Raw genomic sequence first — 24439 nt, 5'->3', positions numbered from 1 at the left:
CTTTGTATTGTATTTCAATTGTATATAATTTGTTATCAGAACGGGAAAGGTCACGAAGAGTTTACTTATGTCCTGTTTCTTATCAACAGTCTTATATTGGAAAAGAAAGTGGGTGTAAGGCAATTTTTGGGGAACGGCTAAATCTTTATATTCCCCTTATAATTTCCAGTGTTATATTTCTTGATAGTTGTTCCAAGGCCACCCACAACGGTCCTCTTCCTGAATGGCTGGATTTTTTTAACGTCCTACATACCTTTACAGTTTTGTTATATTGTGATTAGTGTTAATTTTGTTTTACTACGTTCCTTTTCGACGCATCAGGATGAAAATGCGAGCACTTGGCATCCTTCTAATACTGTATTCTCTATGCTTTGCTGGGGCTTTTTCAGTGACTCCTGAATTAGCAGGTGGTAAGTCCTGTTCTTTTATAAGAACGTTTTATTTACAACCCCCGAGGTACACAGGTATGATAAAATGTGGCTTTCAAGTCGTCACGAACTAGTGGATCGTTACGTTGAATCCATCTGCACCATACATTATTGTAGTTACTTTATGTACTGTGTTGTGTTTGTCTGTTTTCCATGTCTGGTAAACACTGGATCACACTCTTTTGATTTCCGCTAGAATTCTTGGTTCTTTTGATTACTCTTTCAACTCAACTAGTAAACTACTAAAGTGGACTTTACAAACTTGTCAAGTTTAAGTATTGGTATATATTTATGCCGCCTCCAAAGTTACGCCCCTTTCTAACTTCGAATTGAAAAATTCTGTATAAATGGACTTTAAAAATGTATAACCTGTACGATAACTTATGTCAGACATTGACACATTTGTAAGTGAATTTGTTCAGATTGTAAAGCATGAACCTAAACGTCACAACACGATTATGACTCCGCTATACATAAAAAAATAATATTAGAAAAAATATCATTATCTACAAAAGAAATAGAAAAATCAAATTGGTATTGTTAAAATATCGTGCAAATCTCGTGCAAAAAACGGTTAAAGATTAATCTCGAGCTTCAGTGAAATTTATGATCATGAGTCTCGTACAACACCAGATCTAACAGGCGCGCGGAATTTAAACTTGTTGAATCTTAGCGTACTAAGACACTTGTGATTTAATGATTGATTGTTGGGGTTTAATGTACGAGCAGCAATATCTCAGCTATATTCAAACGATAAACATGAAAGAGATGATAAAATGAACATGAAATGATGATGAAATGAAAAAAGGGATGGGACACAAGGTCAATAGGGTCGACAAACTTTGATTGCCACTTGATTACTGGCCCCGTGCAGGTCCGGGTGTTAAAAGAATAGGCCTACAGCAGCGCTAAGCTTGTCGTAAAAGGCGACTAAATAGTGCTCAGAAACCTAGCCGGGGGCTAGGCGCTCTGCCCACAGAGCAACTGGGATGTGTACCCCAGGTGGTGGAATGGGGTACCCCTGGCGTGTTACATGCTGGGGTTGTCAGGCTATAATACGGAAAACCTGACCGCAAACCATAGTGGTGCACCGTGTTGGGAAAGATGCCACGTTCCTCGCACGTTAAAGAACCCTGCTGTGGTATTCGATAGGAGTAAGAACCTTTGCGCTCCGCCACAGGAGGCTAAATTGCCCGACCTTACCCATCCCCCCCTTTTTCCAGTGGCAATCAAAATTTGTCGACCCTATTGTCCTTGTGTCCCATCCATTTTTATTTTCATTTCATGTTCATTTTATCATCCATTTCATGTTCATCGTCTGAATATAGCTGAAATATTGCTGCTCGGACGTTAAACCCCAACAAACAAACAAACAAACAAACTTGATTACTGTCCTTGTGTCCCATCCCGTTTTTCATTTCATCATCATTTCATGTTCATTGTATCATCCGTTTCATGTTCATCGTCTGAATATAGCTGAAATATTGCTGCTCGGACGTTAAACCCCAACAATCAGTCAATCAATCGTCTGAATATAGCTGAAATATTGCTGCTTGGACGTTAAACTCTAACAAACAAACAAACAAACATAATTGGAAAAATCAAGCACATACATGTCAAAACCCCACCTATCTGACTATGATTTCTGTCAAGGATACTTTCTCTATTTCAAAAAACTATTATTTGATCTCTGTATTTGCTAAAAAAAATATCGAAAGAATGCTAGAAAGTGCGGGTTCTGAGCGCCATTTAGCCGTCTTTTACGACAAGCTTCGCTCTGCTGCAGGCCTATTCTTTTGACACCCGGACCTACACGGGGCTCTTTTCAATGAAATTATAACTCAATTTACCAAAGTGATATGGGAAATGTTGTCTTTGGATTTTGATGGAGCAAGTAGTCAAATTAAACTTTTTAAATAGTGAGGTCATGTTTCCCCAACTGCCCGAATTTTACAGACTAGATTTTAATTTCTGGAAATGTAATTACATAGCTGAAATATTCCTGCTCGAGCGTTAAACCCCAACAATCAATCAATCCAAATTGGCATTAAACGGTTGTATGAACAACGGTGTTTTATACTGGAAGTAATAGTAACTGTATGCAATATAAATATATATACTTACTCTCGGTTGCCCCGTGCAGGTCCGGGTGTTAAAAGAATAGGCCTGCAGCAGCGTTAAGCTTGTCGTAAAAGGCGCCTAAATAGTGCTCAGAAACCTAGCCGGGGGCTAGGGCGCTTTGCCCACAGAGCAACTGGGATGTGTGCCCCAGGTGGTGGAATTGGGTACCCTGGCGTGTAACATGCTGGGGTTGTCAGGCTATTACACGGAAAACCTGACCGCAAACCATAGTGGTGCACTGTGTTGGGAAAGATGCCACGTTCCTCGCACGTTAAAGAACCCTACTGTGGTATTTTCCCGGACTAGGAACCATAGGGCTCTTCCACAGGAGGCTAAATTGCCCGACCCTACCCACCTCTCCTTATTTCCAATGGCAATCAAAATTTGTCGACCCCATTATGCTTGTGTCCCATCCCTTTTTCATTTCATCATTTCATGTTCATTTTATCATCAATTTCATGTTCATCGTCTGAATGTAGCTGAAATATTCCTGCTCGGACGTTAAACCAAACACTCTCGGTTTATTTTGTAGGATGTCAATCAAAAGCTGATATAACATTTTTAGTTTTTTATAATTTCTTAACATGTAATCACTACCAAATGCCAATTTGGATTGATTGATTGATTGATTGATTGTTGGGGTTTAACGCCCGCGCAGCAATAGCTGAAATATTCCTGCTCGAGCGTTAAACCCCAACAATCAATCAATCCAAATTGGCATTAAATGATTGTATGAACAACGGTGTTTTATACTGGAAGTAATAGTAACTGTAATATAAATATATATACTTACTCTCGGTTTATTTTGTAGGATGTCAATCAAAAGCTGATATAACATTTTTAGTTGATTCTTCGGTTGCTGTTGGCCGTAATCATTTCCACCAAGAATTAAACTTTATAGCGCAAATTGTGAACAACTTGGATATAGGTCCTGACAAAACACAAGTGAGCGTAGTTACTTATAGCTCCAGAGTGTATAACAATTTCTCCTTAAATCAGTTTCAAACAAAAGACGATATATTATCAGCCATGGGAAGAATTCCATTTATTTCTGGGAAAACTCGCACATCTCGAGCACTTAAATACATGACAGAAACGTCCTTCAAATCAGTCCATGGAGCAAGGATGAATGTACCGCACATTGGTGTACTGATCACTGGTGGTCCTGCTACATATAAAAAACTTACTTTATATCGAGGACAAGTAGCTAAGAATGATTACAATATAACTATATTCACTGTTGGAGTAGGTTCAAGTGTTGATACAAATGAATTGTCATTCATTTCCAGTATTCCACGTCGACGATACCACCTGAGTGCAGAACATTTTGAAGCGTTAAAGTCTCTCAGTGGTCCACTATCTATAAAACTGTGTAACGGTAAGAATTGTATACTTTACATGTCAACAAAAGTAAACTAATATTGTAAGTACCAGCTAGTCCATATAAAAACCAGACACTGCCTGTGGTAAAGATGATTCATGGTTTAGGGAAAAAAAAACGTGCAAACAAACGATGCTTGTTTGGTCTGCATATGCTATATGTTATGCAATGAAAGTCCTTTCTGCGTTTCGATCTGTGCTTTCGAGATATCCATACAATCATTTCCTACCAAATCAAATCTATTCAAGGAAATAACTCTTGCGATGTATTTCATGCACAGTCAATAATATTTTACATCGAACGTTTTAAAAAATTTTGTGAAGAGTTATAAGCTAGAGGCTACATTGAATGAAATATCAGTTTTCATAAGTTCGAGGTCGTAGTAAAATTGAGACAACTTTTTCTGCGGTCCGAGATGTTCCATAAATTAAACTATGTCATGGTAAAATTTGTACTGATAACCCCTTTATAATTACCATTTATGATATAGAATGACGTTAATCATAAAGAAACAAGTGAATTATTGATGACTGTTCCTGGGTTACGATGTTATAAAAGTCGAATAACTCGATCCTTTTGCAGCTATATCCGGGCGATATAGATGAAATAGATAATAAAATGAACATTATGGCCTGAACCTAGCATGTAGTATGCCAGGGGATCCCATTCCACCATCTGGGTCACACAACCCAGTTGCTCTGTGGGCAGAACGCCTTAGCCCCCGGCCAGGGTTCTGAGTACTACAAATGGCTGGCCGTTGTCCCTGGATTACATTCTTTTGATTACCGCTATAACCTTGGTTCCCTTGATTACTTCTTTACGACAAGCACAGTAGTGGGCATATCATTTCGACAACCAGACGCACAGGGGGCGGCAAACATGGTATACTCATTCAGTATCTATTTATTATTATTATTTTTTTTGATCTGATATTGCTTTTGCTTTGGGTTGAGTGATATTTATTTTTAAACAGTTCTTCCCAGAATTGGCCTTACTCAGTTGAATTGTTGAACCGCTTATAAAATTTAACTGTTTTCAATTACTTTGTTTATTTAATTGCAGAGTTACCACCAAATCTAAACCATCCGCCAAGGCCATCATGTAAGTATAAGTCGTTTAATCCCCACTGTGATGTGTCCCTACGTTAAAGGGGAGCATTATTACTTTTCTTCTATTTGGTACAGTTTTCATGTAGGATTCGATTGTAATTTTTTGTACTTTTTGTTATCGAAAGTGTAAATAAGTAGGGGTAGATTTTATTTTAGTTACTGATTTCATTTAGAAAGAAACGATCTAGGTACAAATTTGAAACAAAATATATAGAACGATATTTTAAATGTGCATGAATGTGACATGTTTGCATACTAAAATGCTAGTTACATTTGAAATGATTCCATCACTTTAAATATAAAGCATCCACTAAACTGTTAAGTCGAAATAAAGGTTTCAATGAAGTTACCGAACTCTAGAGAAAAAATCGGAATAAATATAGGACATGGACTGTTACATTCAAGGAAAAACTAACCGATAATAATATAAAGGGTCACACTGTGACTGACTTGGTGGGGTCATCTCAATGTGAAAAGCTTCGTTGTTAACTTTTTTTAACAGGTTGTCCTAATTAATTCAGTTGGTGACTTGCTATCATGTTCATTAGCATCTTGCTAAAATTGTGCTAATCTAAATCAACTCAAAACTGGAATATTAGATCACTGCATTACAATTTATGGTTGCATCAAAAAGTTTAAATTTGAAATCGATATTAATTGTAGCCGTTACTCTCGAATTGTTTCCCCATATCCTCATTTTTATGTTTCCCCATTGTTTCCCCATATCCTCATTTTTATGTTTCCCCGAAAAAGAAGCAAATGAATAGGATTATACTACTTAATTATGATTTTTTGAAAATATATTTTGTTTTATGCTAATTATTTTTTGAAAACCCAAAACTATCAGAAGTTTAAGACATTCTTCTAGGCTGGAAGCATTGCTTCTTTCGAGATTAAAGGTTAGGTGAAATACTACAGAGGAATTCATTTTGACTACAGGTTCCCCTACCGATCTACATCCCAGGCACACTACGTCATAAACCTCCGCTCATTTACACAAACCATTACAGTATACTGTAAAATATTCATCTCATGATTCGAGAATTTTTTTCACATCTTGTAAAGCAAAGCCTTTAAGCTTGTGGAGAAATGCATGTACATAAGGAAGCGATCCTTTAAAAAAAGGAAGCGGTCTTCGTTCTGCTGAGCAAAATGGCTATAAATGTGACATACAAAACGTGATTCATGCTACTGATGTTTTGGAACATATACTTTACGATGGGAATAAGTTCATTTAATCGTACCTGGTCTGCTTAAGCCCTGAAAAAAGATAACCGGTATAATCAAAGACTCGTAAGCATGACACTAAAGTGAAGACTAAACTCAAATGCAGACAAAAATCCAAGGTTTCCAGTATAAACAAAACTCCAAAAACAGGTAAAGGTTATGAATTGGATCATAACATACACAAACCAACGTAACATTACATTGTCTATTTCAGCATGCCTCAAAAAAGTTGATTTGGTGTTTTTGATTGATTCTTCATCCATGGTTGGACCTAGTAACTATAATGAATTGAAGAATTATCTCAAAAACACAATCACAAAACTTGATGTTGGTCCAAGCAAGGTTCGTATTGGTTTGATGCAGTATAGTGGTTACGCATCGACAGAGTTTCCTCTCAATATGTATGCAACCAGAGGTGAAATGCTAAAAGCAATTGAGCGAATGTCATTCATGGGTGGTTCCACAAATTCCGTTTATGCTCTACGGCAAATGCGTCGTCGTATGTTTTCAGAAATCAGTGGAGCTAGACGTAACATACCTCATATCGTCATATTTGTTACTGATGGTGGTTCATCAAACAGTACCAGGCGTAAAGAATGGCATGAGGCTAAGGTTGCTCGCCAACAAAACATTAGAATTGTATCCGTCGGTGTTGGGAAATACGCAAACATCGATGAACTTCGGAACATCAGTTGGAGTCGGTCAAATGTGGTTTCCGTTAACACCTACTATCAACTCGAAAAAGCCGATGATCAGATACTACAGAAGGCTTGTAAAGGTAAATCTTTTAATTAATACAATTCATACAATCTTGAGATTTCGTCTATATATCAACTCATCGGTTATGCCAGAGCTTACAGGAACTACGCGAACTATATGATCGTGCTTGACTTTTTCAGTTAAGCTTTTGGACAGGGTTATGTTGCTACAGAGGTTTTATGGTCGTCAATATGGATCGTTATAGTGTATCTATTTGCACTATGTGAACCCGTTTGTTCACTGTGCAATAGTTTTCCTTTTCCCTTTTTCCCGCCCCAAATGTGACATTTTATGAGCAACTCGGAGTAAGTTTTGGAGAAGCAGAGGGCGCTTACCCCATTGGTACTATCGCTCCATGCACCCGGTTTGAAGTGAAGTCCGGTTTGCTGAACTACTTGTGTTTCTTTGTGCGTGGTATTTTGGTTTTTCATGGTTTTTGTTGTGTACGTATGTTTTCTTCGTCTAGTTTCTATTCTATCATGTTTTGGAATTTATATCGAATTTTGGTTCTCTTTATTGCAATTTACTAATGAACGACCGAATACATATTTGTTTTGTGCGTTTAAGTACAGCTACACGTTAGGAGCACAGAAATGTACATACAGCTATCAGTGATTTTCTTTTATGATGCCTTTTTTAAATGTATGCTAATGGCCATAACATTCATAACCCATTTGATATTTTTTTTGTGTGCATTTAGATAAGTTTTTAGGGTCTTTATGGTATCTAACAAATGAATTGCCTTACGAAATAATACTTAAAACCTCTTTTTAATGATGTTGACCTTTCGTTACATGTACAAACCAGGATGATGAATGTACATTCGTCTTTTGACCCTTGAACTTCCAAACGTTGGTTTTGTTGCAAGGCAGGCATTGTTATCATTAAATAAAACCTGAATTGGCAGAATACTGCTGTATAGACTTTCTGTTCAATTTTAGCCCCTTCCTGTAGCCCTTAAATCACATACCAGACTAGATTAGAATGTTAATAGTGTGCATTCATGTAGATAAACAACAAATTATATTGAAACACAACATTTCATAAAACATACTGCCTTAGTTTTCAGCGAAAACCTTTTTTGAATTGCCCAAGTAAAAATTGTTTGTTTGTTTGTTTGTTTGTTGGGGTTTAACGCTCGAGCAGCAATATAGCCCACGGCTAGGGTTCTGAGCACTATTTAGTCGCCTTTTAGGACAAGCTTAGCGCTGCTGCAGGCCTATTCTTTTGACACCCAGACCTGCACGGGTCGCTTAAGTAAAAATAATTTGTGACAAATCCTACCGTTAATGCATGAGTATGGATTACAACAGCAATTGTATATGTATGAAACCAGAATGAATATTTAAAATATTATCCCCTTAGATAATTACCACGAGATAATGTTTGATCAAATAAGCAATACCGTTGAAAATACTAAAATAGAGTATAGAAAATAACAGGAGCATAAATCTCGGTTTATTGGTAGATAGTCTTGTGAAATGTGATATAGATTTTTTACTAGCCAAGTTGGTACATTTTGAATTCGGCACAGTGCAACAGTTAAACAATATTCCGCTGGACGTTATTCACATATAAAAGTTTGTACGTGTATAAAGGTCTGATACAAAACCATCAATGAATACGAGTATACACAAAAATCAAATACTCCTCATATTACGAAAGTTCCATACAATTTTTGGACTGTAATGATAATAATTATAATGTATAAGTATTTCCTTTTCAGTACAATTTACTATTACGTCGACAACTTTAGGTATGTGTATTTTTTTATATCAAGAGAGTCCTAGGGGATGTAGCGGATTGGCTCTCCCCTTTTTTATTGGAAAAAAGTTGTCATGTTCACCTTTAAAATTGAAAAAAAAAATGGCAAAACATGTCTTATCATCCCCCCCTTTTCGGAGGAACCCGGGCTGGCAGTCCAGCATTATTTATTGAAACAATTAAGAACATCTGAATCGAGACAAAAATTTCACATAGGGCCCGATAAGATACAGTACTTGTATGGGAAAAGGTTTCCATTCTATGATATATATGATGAAAAAATGTACAGAATTTATTAAAAGTTAAAGAATTTGAAAATGAAAAAAAAATAATTTGATAATGTAAATATTTGATAAGAAACATGCTATGGGAGGATGGGGATTTTCTATTGGGAATTCTCAATGGGGAAGCGGACAATGGGGACTTTGGTATGGTATATAGTGTAAGTGAAAATTTATACCATTTAAGAGTTGTAAGATGTGCGCAGCACCCAAAACATTCATAACCCTCTTGTAGGTTGGGATTTGGGGGGGGGGTCACTTCCTATATTGCTGCCGTCATAATAGGAAGTAATTTGTTGCTTGATAATATTCAGGTAGCTACAGGTTTGATGAGTGTGCATTCGTCTTTTGATCCATAAAACTTACAATTCCTTTCCACTTTTAAATTTTGGATTTGTTTTGTTTATTATCAAATAAAACCTGAATTGCCAGAATACTGCTGTATAGACTTTCTCTTCAATTTTAGCCCCACCTGCAGTCGTTAAATCACATACTTGACTAGATTAGAATGTTAGTGTTGTGCATTCATGTAGATATAACAAAAATATATTTGAAACACAAAATTGCACATAACACCCTGCCTTAGCTTTCAGCAAATACCTTTTTAAATTGCCTAAGTAAAAAGTAATTTGTGACAAATCCTACCATTATTGCATTAGTATGGATTAAAGACAACATCAATGGTGTATGTATGAAACCAAAATGAACATTTAGAATATTATCCCCTTTAATTATTACCACGAGAGAATGCTTTATAAAACTGGCAATGCCGTCTAAACATAAAGTATCAGTAGCATCACATCTCGGTTGATATCTAGTCTTGTGAAATGTGATATAATTTATTTACCAGCCAAGTCAGTACATGTCAATTTCAGCACAGTGCAACAGTTAAACAATCTTCCGCTGGTATTAAAAGTGCTATTCATTTAAAATTCTGAACGTGTATTAAGATCTGATACAAAACCACCAATAAATACGAGTATTCAATAGAACAAAAACAAATACTCCAAATATTACGGAAGTCCCAAACATCTATTAGAATGTAATAATAATAATAATAATAATAATATATTTCCTTTTCAGAAAAATCAACTACTAAGTCGACAACTTTAGGTATGTTCGATTTCTTATATCGAGAAAGTCACTTTTCTTAGGCGGAACCAGGAAGAACAGGGGATTGACACTCCCCCTTTTTATTGGGAAAGTTGTCATTTTCATGTGTAGAATTGAAGAAAAGTGGCAAAACATCTCCTTATACTCCAAAATTTTAGAATATTACCTCCTATGATCATTACCACGAGATAACGTTTGATCAAACTAGCAATGACATAGAAAATACTTTAAAATAGTATAGAAACTATAAGATGCATCATTTTCCGGTCTTTCAATATATATAGTCTTGTGAAATGTGGTATAATTTACATTGTATCTACCAGCCAAGTCTGTACATTTCGATTTCCGAACAGTGATTGATTGCTTGATTGATTGATTGATTGATTATTGGGGTTTAACGCCCGAGCAGCAATATTTCAGCTATATTCAAGCAATGAACATGAGATGTTTGATAAAATGAACATGAAATAATGATGATGAAATGAAAAAAGGGATGGGACACAAGTATAATAGGGTTGACAAATTTTGATTGCCACAAGAAAAATGGAAGGATCGGTAGGGTCGTGAATCGTTGTGGCGGAGCGCAAAGGTTCTCCTGGCTAGGTTTCTGAGCCTATTTAGTCGCCTTTTACGACAAGCTTAGCGCTGCTGCAGGCCTATTCTTTTGACACCCGGATCTACACGGGGCTTTGGAACAGTGCGACAGCTAATCAATTTTCCGCTGGAATTCAAGGTTGTGCTTTTTATATAAAGGTCTGTACGTGTATTATGATCTGATGCAAAACCATCAGTAAATACGAGTATTCAATAGAACAAAAAAATGGGGAATGGAGATGGTATATGGGGGATGGGGATTTGAAAGTAACCGATATTTTCTTGTATCATGTCAACAGCATGTGAAAGAATATACATGTATCAGGCAGTAACAACAAGGGAAAAACGGTAATGTTGCCGATAAAAGTGAATGCAGTTTGTTACAAACTTTAAGTCCATAAATGGTGTTAACTTCACATTTAGGCCATATACCTTCAGTCAGGCGAGTACGCTTACACTCAAACTGCATAAATAGATTGATTGATTATTGGGGTTTTACGTCCGAGCAGCAATATTTAAGCTATATTCAGGCGATGAACATGAAATGGGACGATATAATGAACATGAAATGATAATCTAATGAAAAAGGGTATGGGACACACGAATAATAGGGCCGACAAATTTTGATTGCCACAAGAAAAAGGGAGGGATGGGTAGGGACGGGCAATTTAGCCTCCTGTGGCGGAGTGCAAATGTTCCTACTCCTATTGAATACCACAGCAGGGTTCTTTAACGTGCGAGGAACGTAACATTTTTCCCAACACGGTGCACCAGTACGGTTTGCTATCAGGTTTTCCGTATTATAGCCTGACAACCCTAGCATGTAACACGCCAGGGATTACCCATTCCGCCACCTGGGGCAAGCAACCCAGTTGCTCTGTGGGCAGAGCCCTTAGCCCCAGTCTAGGTTTCTGAGCACTATTTAGTCGCCTTTTAGGACACGCTTAACGCTGCTGTAGGCCTATTCTTTTGACACCCGGACCTGCAGCGGGCGCATATATAGAAAACATGCGTTAAATGTATTCATCGTTGGATTATCTTGGTTGTCTATAACCTGACGACATTTAGAATTTTGTTTTTCATGTTTGTGCCACGACCTTCAAAATAAAGATACAAATTAATTATAGCGACACCTTATACTGTCGTAAGATTTTAGTTACTTTATGTTTTTTGTTGTGTATGTCTGTTTTCCATGTGTGGTCTTTGTCTCAGGATTACATTCTTTTGATTACCTCTATAACCTTGGTTCCCTTGATTACTCTCACTGTCTGCTGAATGAAACTATGTGTGAACATGGAATGAAAGAAAAACCAATCATTTTGAAAGTGTAGTTTGACTCCTTGCAAGGTCAGAATAAACACATAAAGTGCCCTTTGTAGGATCTTCTGCGACAGTTTCGACGGATTTATTAACTACAACAACACCGTATTTGACTCCGGGAATAGATTTAACGTATCCTCTTGCCAAAATTCTACCTACAAAGTATCTGCATCAGATATTTACAAAATTGAAGTCTACCGTTCCTGCATTCCCTCCGACGATGTCTCCATATCTATCTCCTGGATCTAGTGACAAGTACCCACCTGGAAAGGTCCCTCAAACGGTGTACCCAATAGAACTAGGAAAAGTAATGAAAACAAAAATTACAGAGAAAACGCCGACGATTTCGCCATATCAACCATTTCATCCAGATCCACCGCCGACAACATACTTTACAACTGAACCAGACACGTCATATGTTAAAGGTAACACATTTTTTTCTGAGTATTAGCATGCCTGTTATTCATAAAATTCATATATTGACTGGTAGTGTTGATTTCCCATTAACGGAACTAGAAAAAAATGGTATGATTATGGGAGTTTGACCGAAACTTTGTTGGGGAGTTTTGTCAGTATCTTTTAAAAACTGGTCATAAATGGCTTGGGACATCCACTCCTTTTTAGACAAATTTTTGGAGCAGCTAATGCTAAACATGAACATAACATTATAACTTATCTTCTGATTGTATTCCCCTTTGTGGATCGCTATCCTTGTCGTGGTAGGGGGGCTTGCGTGCCTCAGTGATCCTAAGAGCTATGCCAGCTGGAGTTTTTTTCTCCTGGTAGGGTTACCCATGCTGGAAAGGTCAAAGGTTAGAAGCCAGACTAAAGCGATCCGAACATCGACCGTGGGCCCGGTGTTTGAAATAAAAAGTAGGTTCACCTACTTGTTTGCCGTGAGTTGCAACCCGTGAGTTATTGGTGGGCGAGGAGGTCCTAGTGGGTGAAGGTCGTATCTAGACTCCAGTCGTGACGTAACCCCCGTGTCATCGATGGCTGGATGATCGAGGATACGGCTGTATGTGCCACTCGGCTCTTAGGTCATCCAAACGGGAGATCGGATGGACCCGGTTCGATCAATCGGCTGGTCACGCCATGCCCTTCATTTGTCCACCTGCTTTACTGATGGCATTTTGTTTAATCCAATGTTTCTAAGATTTTTAAAAGCTTACAAATGGCAAATGAAGAAGGCGATGGCTCATGTGTCCATTGAGTAGTACGTTGTCTATGCGCCATTGATAGATACGCTCTGTTCGAGTATGTCGTCTCTGTAATCCCTGATGCTATCTGCTGGAAATCCGTAGAGTCCTAGCATCGCCCGTGTTGGCACTCGGTTGCGGGTGGGGAACAGAGACGATGAAACTTATAAAAACTTAACATGGCGACAAAAAACAACGGGGAGTCCAATGTTTCTATTTAAAAAAAAAACGAAAAAGTGATGTCTGCAATTCTTCTGAGGGAAGTGATAAAAACTGGCCAAGATTTATTGTAATTTCTGCAAAAGATAAAGACAAAAATGTTTATGACCTTTCTCCTTTTTTAATACAGAAAACAATCATAGCTGGTAATGTTGAAGAAACAAAGAAAATAAGATCAGGAATTTTAATTGAATGCCTCAGACCTGGCCAATCATCAAATTTGTTAAAATTAACCAGGATTGGTGAACTTGATGTGGTTTCATCTGCACACAAGTCACTTAATCAGTCACAGGGTGTCCTTAAATACCGAGGTCGAGACCTCGACGCCTTGACTGATGAAGAGATCTGTGAGGAACTGAAATCACAAGGCGTTAAGTCAGTGAAAAGGTTTACTTCTCGATGTGCAGATGCAACCACACCAATGAGAACAATCCTGTTAACATTTAGTTCCACTTCAGTGCCATCTCATGTCTACATTGGTCCATACAGGACAGCTGTCAGTCTGTATATTCCTACCCCACTTCGGTGTTTTAAATGCCAGAAGTTTGGGCATGGAAAGGGCCAGTGTAGAGGAAACTGTTTTGTTTCTGATGCTCTGAAGAAGGACACGAGGGAATCGACTGCAAAAAAGATCTGAAATGCAGAAACTGTGAGGAAGCTCACATGTCATCATCTAAAGATTGCCCTCTATATAAGAAAGAAAAAGATATTTTAAAGATAAAAACTGAAAACAAAATTTCATATAGTGAAGCTCGCCAGAAGTGGTCCCTTTCCAACAATTTTCTTGCATCTGGCAAAACATCTTATGGTAGTGTTGCAAAGCGTGCTTGTCTGTCCTCGACTGTTGAGGTGCAGACGATCATGAGTTGGAAAGAGGATATCAATGGTCTTGCCAAACTGCCCACTGAGGTATCGACCAAAATAATGAAACCAGCCAAAAAATGTTTAGAGGAAATTAAAAAGGCCAGAGCTAAGAAATCTCACCGATGTTCCCAGACTCAGTCATCCCAAAATTCCGGATCATCTTCAAAATCATCTCCATCACAACAGTCATCGTCGTCCAAATCTCAACAGAAGAATGTCCAACCCCCCAAAAAGTTGGGGAATTTCCGTGTGGAGGACTTGGAGAAATCTAAGTCTAGGCGACAGATTGTGTCGCCTGTGGTGTCGGACTCGGATTCCGAGTCTGACATGGAAACAACAGATCATGGACTTTGTCCAGGTGAAAACTGACTGGGTCCTGACCTTGATCAGATTGACCAAACAGATCCTTTTGCCATGAAAAAATACAAGCAGCAGCGCGCGCAGTCAATTCGAATTGACCTTAATGGTGGCACTCGTACTAGAAGGTCATCGAGTCGTGGTCGCGGATCCAAGTCAGAGAAAATATCCCCCATTCGTCACCCATAAAAATGGCCAAATTACTTCAATGGAATTGTCGAGGTTTAAAAGCTAATATTTTGGAATTAACTCTTCTTGTTCAGTCTATTTTACCAGTTGCATTATGTCTCCAGGAGACTCATTTAAAAGAAACGGATCAAATTTCCGTAAAAGGATATACAATGTATAGTACATTTGCTGAGGCAAATGAACGAGCTGCTGGTGGATCTACCATTTTTATTAGGGACAGAGTAATACATAGTTCAGTTCCTTTAACTACCGATCTAAAAGCAGTGGCCGTTCGGTTATCCCTTGATAAAACCATAACCGTTTGTTCCATTTACATTCCCCCAAATTCAATTTTGTGCAGAAATAAATTAGTTGATTTGGTTAAACAGTTGCCCAAACCATTTATTATTTTGGATGACTTTAATGCTCATAATCCTTTATGGGGAAGTACTCATACGAATAATAAAGGTAAAAAAGTTGAGGAGCTCCTTCAGCAAGAAGATTTGTGCATATTTAATGACGGATCTTCAACGTTCCTTCATTCAGGCAATGGATCGTATTCTTCTTTTGATTTAAGCATTTGCGATCCTCTCGTACTTTCAGAGTTTACATGGCGAGTTCATGATGACTTGTGCGGGAGTGATCATTTTCCAATTTTTTTTAAAGCATTCATCCTCCAAAACGGAGGAACGTCAACCTCAATTTAAACTTGAGAAAGCAGATTGGGTTTCATTTGAAGCCCACTGTCTTGAAGAATTACGATTAGAAACAATGAAGGATGTTGAAGATCCCATTTTATTATTTAATGAAAGACTGACATCAATTGCTAATAAAACAATACCTAAAACCTCGACAAATCCAAAAAGGCCTAGTAAACCATGGTTTACTGATGAGTGCGCAACAAGGCCCATCGCCGGTTTGACAAAAATCCTACACCAGCAAATCTGTCAAACTTCCGAATATTTCGAGCAAAAGCTCGACGTACATGTAAACAAGCCAGACGAACCTCTTGGAAAAATTTTGTTTCTAGTATTAAATATCACACTCCCCTCAATAAAGTATGGAATTTTATTAGAAAAGTAAAAGGAAAAAATTCGAATTCTTCAGTGAAACACCTTAAAGTTGGTAATACCACTCTAACCACCGAAACAGATATCGCCAATAAGCTAGCCGAAACGTTCGCTAAACATTCGTCCTCAACTAACTACAAACCGGATTTTCAAAAAATTAAATCATCTGCAGAAAAGACAAAATTAAACTTCAAGTCCATCCGTGCAGGTCCGGGTGTTAAAAGAATAGGCCTGCAGCAGCGCTAAGCTTGTCGTATAAGGCGACTAAATAGTGCTCAGAAACCTAGCCGGGGGCTAGGCGCTCTGCCCACAGAGCAACTGGGATGTGTGCCCCAGGTGGTGGAATGGGGTACCCCTGGCGTGTTACTTGCTGGGGTTGTCAGGCTATAATACGGAAAACCTGACCGCAAACCATAGTGGTGCACCGTGTTGGGAAAGATGCCACGTTCCTCGCACGTTAAAGAACCCTGCTGTGGTATTCGATAGGAGTAGGAACCTTTGCGCTCCGCCACAGGAGGCTAAATTGCCCTACCTTACCCATCCCCCTTTTTCCAGTGGCAATCAAAATTTGTCGACCCTATTATCCTTGTGACCCATCCTTTTTTTTTCTTCATTTCATGTTCATTTGATCACCCATTTCATGTTCATTGTCTGAATATAGCTGAAATGTTGCTGCTCGGACGTTAAACCCCAACAAACAAAACAAATAAACTTCAAGTCAAATAATGCTGAATCCTACAACTCTCAATTTTCTATAGAGGAACTAAAATCGTCACTGGCTAAAGTCCACGATACAGCTAGTGGGCTAGATAATATTCACTATCAACTTTTGAAACATCTTCCTGATCTATCTCTACATACACTTCTTGCGTTAATGAACGAGATATGGACTTCTGGTAACGTTCCGTCCATCTGGAAAACGGCGTCAGTTGTCCCTATTCCAAAACCAGGAAAGGATCATACGGATCCTTCAAATTATTGCCCGATCGCATTGACAAGCTGCGTCTGCAAGACAATGGAACGAATGGTCAATGATCGCCTTGTGTGGTTCCTTGAGAAGCACAACTTGCTCACTAATATTCAGTGTGGTTTTAGGCAAGGCAGAAGTATTCTTGACCATTTAGTCCGGTTTGAAACGCTCATCAGAAATGCATTTGCTAAAAATGAACAGATTGTGGCGGTCTTTTTCGATTTAGAAAAAGCCTATGACACGACGTGGAAATATGGTATTTTAAAAGATATATTTGATATAGGGTTGAAAGGAAGACTTCCTCTGTTCTTATCTAATTTTTTGTCAGATCGTCATTTTAATGTGAGGGTAAATTCGACTTTTTCTCAGGAGAAGGAACAGGAAATGGGAGTTCCTCAGGGAAGTATTCTTTCTGTCACTCTCTTCAGTATTAAAATTAATAGTTTAGCCCAAGTTTTGAAGGACAATATTGACGGTTCCTTGTATGTAGACGACTTTTGATCTGCTACAGGGGACAAAATATGAGTAATATTGAAAGGCAGTTACAACTTTGCCTCAAAAGAATTGCGAAATGGGCTTTGGAGAATGGGTTTAAGTTTTCTACATCTAAAACTGTTGGTATGCACTTTTGTCGAAAGCGAAAGCTGCATCCGGACCCAGATCTCTGTCTTTGTGGTAATAAAATCAAAATAGTAGAAGAAACAAAGTTCCTTGGATTACTTTTTGATAGTAAACTTTCTTTTCTTCCCCATATCAAATTACTTAAATCTAGGTGTCTTAAGGCACTAGATATTTTACAAATGATGTCCAGTACCGATTTGGGTGCTGATACCTCAATTTTATTAAATTTATATAGATCTTTGGTTAGGTCTAAACTTGATTATGGATCTATTGTTTATGGTTCCGCCAAAAAATCTTACCTTAAAATTTTAGACGCTGTTCACCACCAGGGGTTGCGACTTTGCCTTTGTGCCTTCAGAACCTCTCCTATTGAGAGCCTTTATGCCGAGGCAAATGAACCATCCCCTGGAGACAGACGTTTGCAATTAGGTCTTCAATATGTAAGTAAACTTATGGCCTACCCAGATAGCCCTGCCTACGACTGTGTCATTAATCATATTTATGTCGACATTTATCGGAAACATGAAAGCAAAACCCCTCCTTTTGGAATTCGAATTAAACCTCATTTGGAAGCAATTCATCTGGAGACCAATGCAGTGACACCTGTTGTTACGTCGAAATGCCCTCCATGGGAGCTTCCACACCCATCTTTCATTTTTGATCTGCGTGAATCAAAAAAAAAAGTCCGATACCAATCCTTTATTTTTACAACAACAATTTTCTGAAATTAAAGCAAATTATCCAGATTTTTCGACGGCGGTGTATACAGATGGCTCAAAAGATGGCAATAGCGTTGCATGTGCTGCTGTCCATGGTGACAGAACTGTAACTGAACGGTTGCCATCAAGCGCTTCCATATTCACAACTGAACCTCGAGCCATATTGTTAGCACTTCAATTGATTACTCAATCTAATCTGTCACAGTTTATTATTTGTTCTGACTCTTTGAGCTGTCTTTTGGCAATTAAGAACCACAAACTGAAAAACACTCTTTTATATTTTGTTCATCGACTTCGGGAATTTGATATAGAGATTGTTTTTCTCTGTGTACCCAGTCATGTTGGTATTCAGGGGAATTCAGTTGTAGACAGGGTTGCCAAGAAGGCATTAAATGAAATAATAAAGGACGTTAGTTTGCCATACACCGATTTTAAACCTTTAATAAGGAAATATATTTTAAAGATGTGGCAGGACCTATGGGACGGTCTTGAACACAACAAACTCAATTCCATAAAACCCGATCTAGGGGTTCATCAATCCGGGTCGGGCAATCACAAAGAGCAAGTGGTCATGACTAGATGCCGCATTGGACATTCTAGATTTACACATGGCCATTTGCTTGTTGGTGATCCTCCACCTGAGTGTATCCCATGTGATTGCCCTTTCTCTATCAAACATGTTCTTCTAGGTTGTGTGGATTTTGCCAACATCAGGCAAAATTATTTTGACTGCACCAATATGTTTGATTTGTTCAAGACCGTTTCATCTAAAAACATTATCGATTTCTTGCGGGACATCGGTTTATTTAATAAAATCTAAATTAGATACCTTCCTTGATTTTTCAATATTTTAAATGTTTTATCGAAGTTATGTTTCTATATGTATTTTATGTCTTACGTTCACCTTTTATGTACCTTTTTATATGTAAATAGCTGCTTGTTTTAATTTCATTATTTTATGAAGAGACTTTGATCTTGCTTTTAATATTTCCATTTCATTCAATGTTCTTGTCGTGATATGGCCTTAGTCGCGGAAACGGCATTAAAAGATAACAATCAATCAATCAATCTGATTGTATTGTTTTTGTGTGACTATGCAAAATATTGACAGAAACTACTGAGTTTTATTTAAATTATGTCACTTGATTACAAAGCACACATACTCTGACACACATAATAAACAACAAACAACCAGAATAAAATAAAATGCACAAAAAATATCTTTTACGACTGAAAAAATAGCTGGGGAAATCATTTTAACTGACGTAAATCGATTGCTGAGAGAAAAAAAAACTTATAAACCATTACAAATATTATTATGCCTTTTAGGAAAAGGCAGTTTAAGAAAGAAGACATAGGGTAAGAGACAAATTTCTTGAAATCAGTAATATGTTTATATCATATTCAATTTCACCAAAGCACTTCAAGCTTTCATTTAAAACTGAATGATTGATTGGTTGATTATTGGGGTTTAACGCCCAAGCAACAATATTTCAGTTATATTCAGGCGATGAACATGAAATGGGATGATAAAATGAACATGAAATGATGATGATGATGAAATGAAAAAAAGGATGGGACACAATGATAATGGAAACCTGATACAGAATGAAATTCTTTTTCCAGTGACTATCAAAATTTGTCGACCCTGTTGTCCTTGTGGCCCATCCTTTTTTTTCATTTCATGTTCATTTTATCATCCATTTCATGTTCATTGTCTGAATATAGCTGAAATATTGCTGCTCGGACGTTAAACCCCAACAAACAAACAGAATGAAATCGATCCCAGTTACGTCTTGTGTCAATGTCAGTTTTGTAAGTGCACAATGCTTGTGTTAGGGAGATGAGTTAAATTTAAGAAATTAATATGATTAACTGTATAACTCCCATATCAAACAATGTTTAAATCGATGCATCAGCAAAATATCGGATGCTTTACTGTTTAATTAAGTACTTTTACCTAAGTCTTTTGCTTAATTCTTTAAATCTTTTATTTTTAAAAAGGAATAATACTCCAGTCCAAAAACCAAACCTGGATAACTCTACCGATGTTGGTTGGGATTGCTGCAGGTAGTATTTGTGCATTTGTAGTGGTACCGTTCATAGGATGCTACATCTTCCGGCTGAAATGTGGTAAGTATGTCATGTATGTATATTGTGCAGAGCATGTAACAAAACATGTTTTAAAAAATCATGACATTACAGATAAAAAAATCACCAACTCATGAGTTCTCATTAGGGGGTTAACCCATCAAAAAAGATATTGTAAATAATATATGTGAAAATCATAACTTATAATAAAAATTGCAAAAGACGAATCCATATAAACAACAACAACGAAGGAAGAGGCCCTAGGAAATTAAAGTATTTGTCATATTTTTCTTTGGTAATTAAAAAAAATCGCTATGTGCCATTCATCTTCCATCTGACTAAACATTCACTCACCCACCGATTACTATTGGTATAGGGCTTGCAAGTTCCGTTTTTAATCCATTTTTTGTCCGGAATTTCTTCTGTTTTCGTCAATCAAATTCGATTGTGTCACGCGTCGAGACTTATAATTCTTTTTCTGCTTTCTCGTTATATGAGCTTTTGATCCATGTGCGAACAATATCCTAGTCTCCCTTTAAATGCACACAGATCATACGAATTCTGCACAGCAAGGAAGCAAGACTCCATAAGTATCTGTAAATCCTTGTTTGTCTCCCCAAATGTTAACTTCGTCTTTATCAACAATAAATGTTGGATATAAATTTGCCCAACATATGTAAAATGCAAAGTAATTGTAGATTTCGAATTGTGTTTTCAGAATTGATTTCTATTTGAACGTGAAGTAGTTAACTAACGAACAATTGATTAAAACATGCGATGTTTATATGTATTGGGTATTATTGAATTGTAAACTCGTACATGAATATCAAGTTTATATGTTGAAAAGTACGGATACATTCGGTTGTTTTATTTGCAATATGATGTTAGATCGCATGCCTACTGTAATGTCTTTAAAGTAGTCTTACCAGGAAGATATGCGGCTTTGAGGACAACTCGAATGATTTTACAAGGATATAAACAATGCATGCTGGTTTACACAAATAAGAAATTAATCGTTAATTAGATTATGTTCAAAATATACCAATCTAGAACAATAGCATAGAAGTAATCAAGGGAACCAAGGTTATAGCAATAATCAAAAGAATGTTATCCAGGGACAAAGACCAGACATGGGAAACAGACATACACAACAAAGAACATGAAGTAACTAAAATCATACATACAAAGTAACAAAAGTAAATGAGCAACTCGGATTCAACTAAAAACTGGGAACATTGACCAGGTGCACCGGTATGGCAAACGTCCTCTATTTTTTTTAAACACCCACACAGTTGAAAATAAAAGTCAAATGCCGGGTGGGTAAGGCACTTTTCAGTATCTAGGAAACCAGGAAACAGGTATAAACCACTATTATTTCTTGGATAGTTTGATCAGTTATATAGAAAGGGCAAAAGATTTGTGTGTGTGTGTTTGAATTAACTTGATGTTTTTTACTGTTGTTTTATAAAGATCAAGCGTAATCACTCTCTTCCTTATGTTTTACTCTTCATGGAAGAATATTGAAGAACGTATTTTTTTCAATTTTCCACGAGTATTATCTTTGGCCATGAGAGATGCAATATAAATGAACGATGATAAACCACATGAACTGATATTTCGATAGAAAATAATTTGTTGTGTACTTATGCAATTTGTTTGAGTTAATAGCAAAGAGTGGACTTCGTATTGAAATATAATTAACAAGCTTTTATCTGGAACTACTCCTACACTACTGAATGATCATAGAGATAGAAAACTTTATATCAGTCTAGCAAATTGTGATCAATGGTTCAATGGCATGAAGAAACAATAAAGCATCCACTCCCTAAACAATGCAAACTATTCCAAAACAAATTACTCACCAATCCTTATAGTGTATTGTCACCCGCATAAATTGAGTAAAAACAACATGGACACTTAGCAACCTATTTTTCACATGTACACACTATATAATATATAAAAAAATATCGGATAAAATTGCAAATGTAAAAATCCTTTCTTTGTAGCTTTAAAATAAAGAGTTGAGAAACCTTTTTTTCACCAGCTGGTTCATGCTCCAGTTTTTAATGGAGTCCGAGTTGCTCATTTACTTTTTGTTACTTCGTACGTATTATTATAGACATTTCATATTCTTTGTTGTGTTTGTCTATTTTCAATGTCTGGTCTTTGTCCCTGGATTACATTCTTTTGATTTCGCAAGAATCTCTGTTGATTTCTCTTTAATGTTAAAAATTCTTAATATCAATATTAAAACACAAAATGTTTTTCTTTTCACTTTTAGGCAATAAAGAAGCTAAAGGTGAAAGGTACGGGTTTAAGATTCCAGACTTTTAATTCATTTAAAAATAAAAAAAAAAACAAGAAACTTACGAATGAAAATACTAAAACTTTTCAACTCAGTTAATAGTAGGACTACATGTGTATCTCCTCAAAGCATATCTACATATGTGATCTGCCATATGTATGTAAGGATACTTGTTGGCATGCATTTTGTCAATTATAATTCGTGTCCAATAAAACGTATACATATGTATATAAAATGGCAGAAAACACAAATAAAGTAGAACACACAGGAACATCTATTTGGTAACAAAAATGTAGTTGACTTAATGTATTAGATGTCGTCCTTAATATGTTTTTTTTTCAGCCTTTTGGATAATTCAGCACGACAAATGCTTTAAATTTCTTGCAATAATGAATTGGTAGATTTTATTGTTCAAAATCTGCTTAAATATTCCTTTCAAGACTTTTCCAACTCATCAGAATTTTCTTTTAATATAAACACTACCAGTCAATAAATGAATTTTATGTATAACAGGCATATTAATACTGAGATTGTGTTACATTTAACATATGACGTATCTGGTTTAGCTGTCAAGTATCTTGTCGGCGGTGGATCTGGATGAAATGGTTTATATGGCGAAATCGTCCGCGTTTTCTCTGTAATAAACATAAATGAAGTATTATTTTACAAATATTCATTTTTTTTTCATTTATTTGACAGTGAGAAATGTATCTACGACAAAGTCCAAAAGAAAAAGATCAGTTTACTACCTTTCTGGAGAAGAGATAGTACCAGAGGACTAGTAGACGATGAATCTTATGGTTTAGAATTTCATTAACATTTGCTGATTAGGATCCACTGTGAAATACTTCTCGGAAAGAAAGCAAAAACACAATTTGTTCACTTTTTATTATATTAATAAGTATTCGAAACCCAAATTAACATCACTATTCCGTATCGGATTTAACATTCCTTTAGTTACTATATCGTTTTTATTGTGTATATCTGTTTTCCATGTCTGGTCTTTGTCCCTGGAATACATTCTTTTGATTATCGCTATAACCTTGGTTCCCTTGATTACTCTTTCAATTTCTGCTGCCCCGTGTAGGTCCGGGTGTCAAAAGAATAGGCCTGCAGCAGCGCTAAGCTTGTCGTAAAAGGCGACTAAATAGTGCTCAGAAACCTAGCCGGGGGCTAGGCGCTCTGCCCACAGAGCAACTGGGATGTGTGCCCCAGGTGGTGGAATGGGGTACCCCCGGCATGTTACATGCTGGGGTTGTCAGGCTATAATACGGAAAACCTGACCGCAAACCATAGTGGTGCACCGTGTTGGGAAAGATGCCACGTTCCTCGCACGTTAAAGAACCCTGCTGTGGTATTCGATAGGAGTAGGAACCTTTGCGCTCCGCCACAGGAGGCTAAATTGCCCGACGTTACCCATCCCTCCCTTTTTCTAGTGGCAATCAAAATTTGTCGTCCCATCCCGTTTTTCATTTCATCATCATTTCATGTTCATTTTATCATCCGTTTCATATTCATCGTCTGAATATAGCTGAAATATTGCTGCTCGGACGTTAAACCCCAACAATCAATCAATCAATCAATCAATTTCTGCTACATTGTAAGTCGCTGTATATCGGACTTCTTCGACCATAATAGATGAATTACCCTTTTAAAAGCAAATCCGCTTTTTTGCAATTTTAATTCATTTAACATGAAGATTTCTTCATGTGTTACTTTATTTACTTAATAATATTCCAAAATGATATAAATATTCCAT

At 37.0% G+C, this 24439-nt stretch overlaps 1 protein-coding gene across 1 annotated transcript; it reads left to right on the top strand.

Moving 5' to 3' along the window:
- Positions 1 to 208: 208 nt before the first annotated feature.
- On the top strand, positions 209 to 23631 carry LOC148597051 (matrilin-1-like). Its single transcript, XM_088562659.1, has 10 exons — positions 209 to 410; positions 3361 to 3927; positions 4993 to 5031; positions 6481 to 7044; positions 8752 to 8781; positions 10154 to 10183; positions 12157 to 12522; positions 20289 to 20417; positions 22657 to 22681; positions 23380 to 23631. Exons 1-10 carry the CDS (start codon positions 323 to 325, stop codon positions 23495 to 23497), a joined length of 1956 nt encoding a protein of 651 aa, XP_088418785.1. The 5' UTR covers positions 209 to 322; the 3' UTR covers positions 23498 to 23631.
- Positions 23632 to 24439: the final 808 nt, after the last annotated feature.

The sequence above is a fragment of the Perna viridis genome, chromosome 15 (genome assembly GCF_037379345.1).
Source record: "Perna viridis isolate PV_CMFRI_1.1 ecotype Kerala chromosome 15, ASM3737934v1, whole genome shotgun sequence".
In the NCBI taxonomy this organism is placed as follows: domain Eukaryota; kingdom Metazoa; phylum Mollusca; class Bivalvia; order Mytilida; family Mytilidae; genus Perna; species Perna viridis.
The sequence above is the reverse complement of the archived record's forward strand: the minus strand, read 5'-3'. Positions and strand labels throughout refer to the sequence as shown.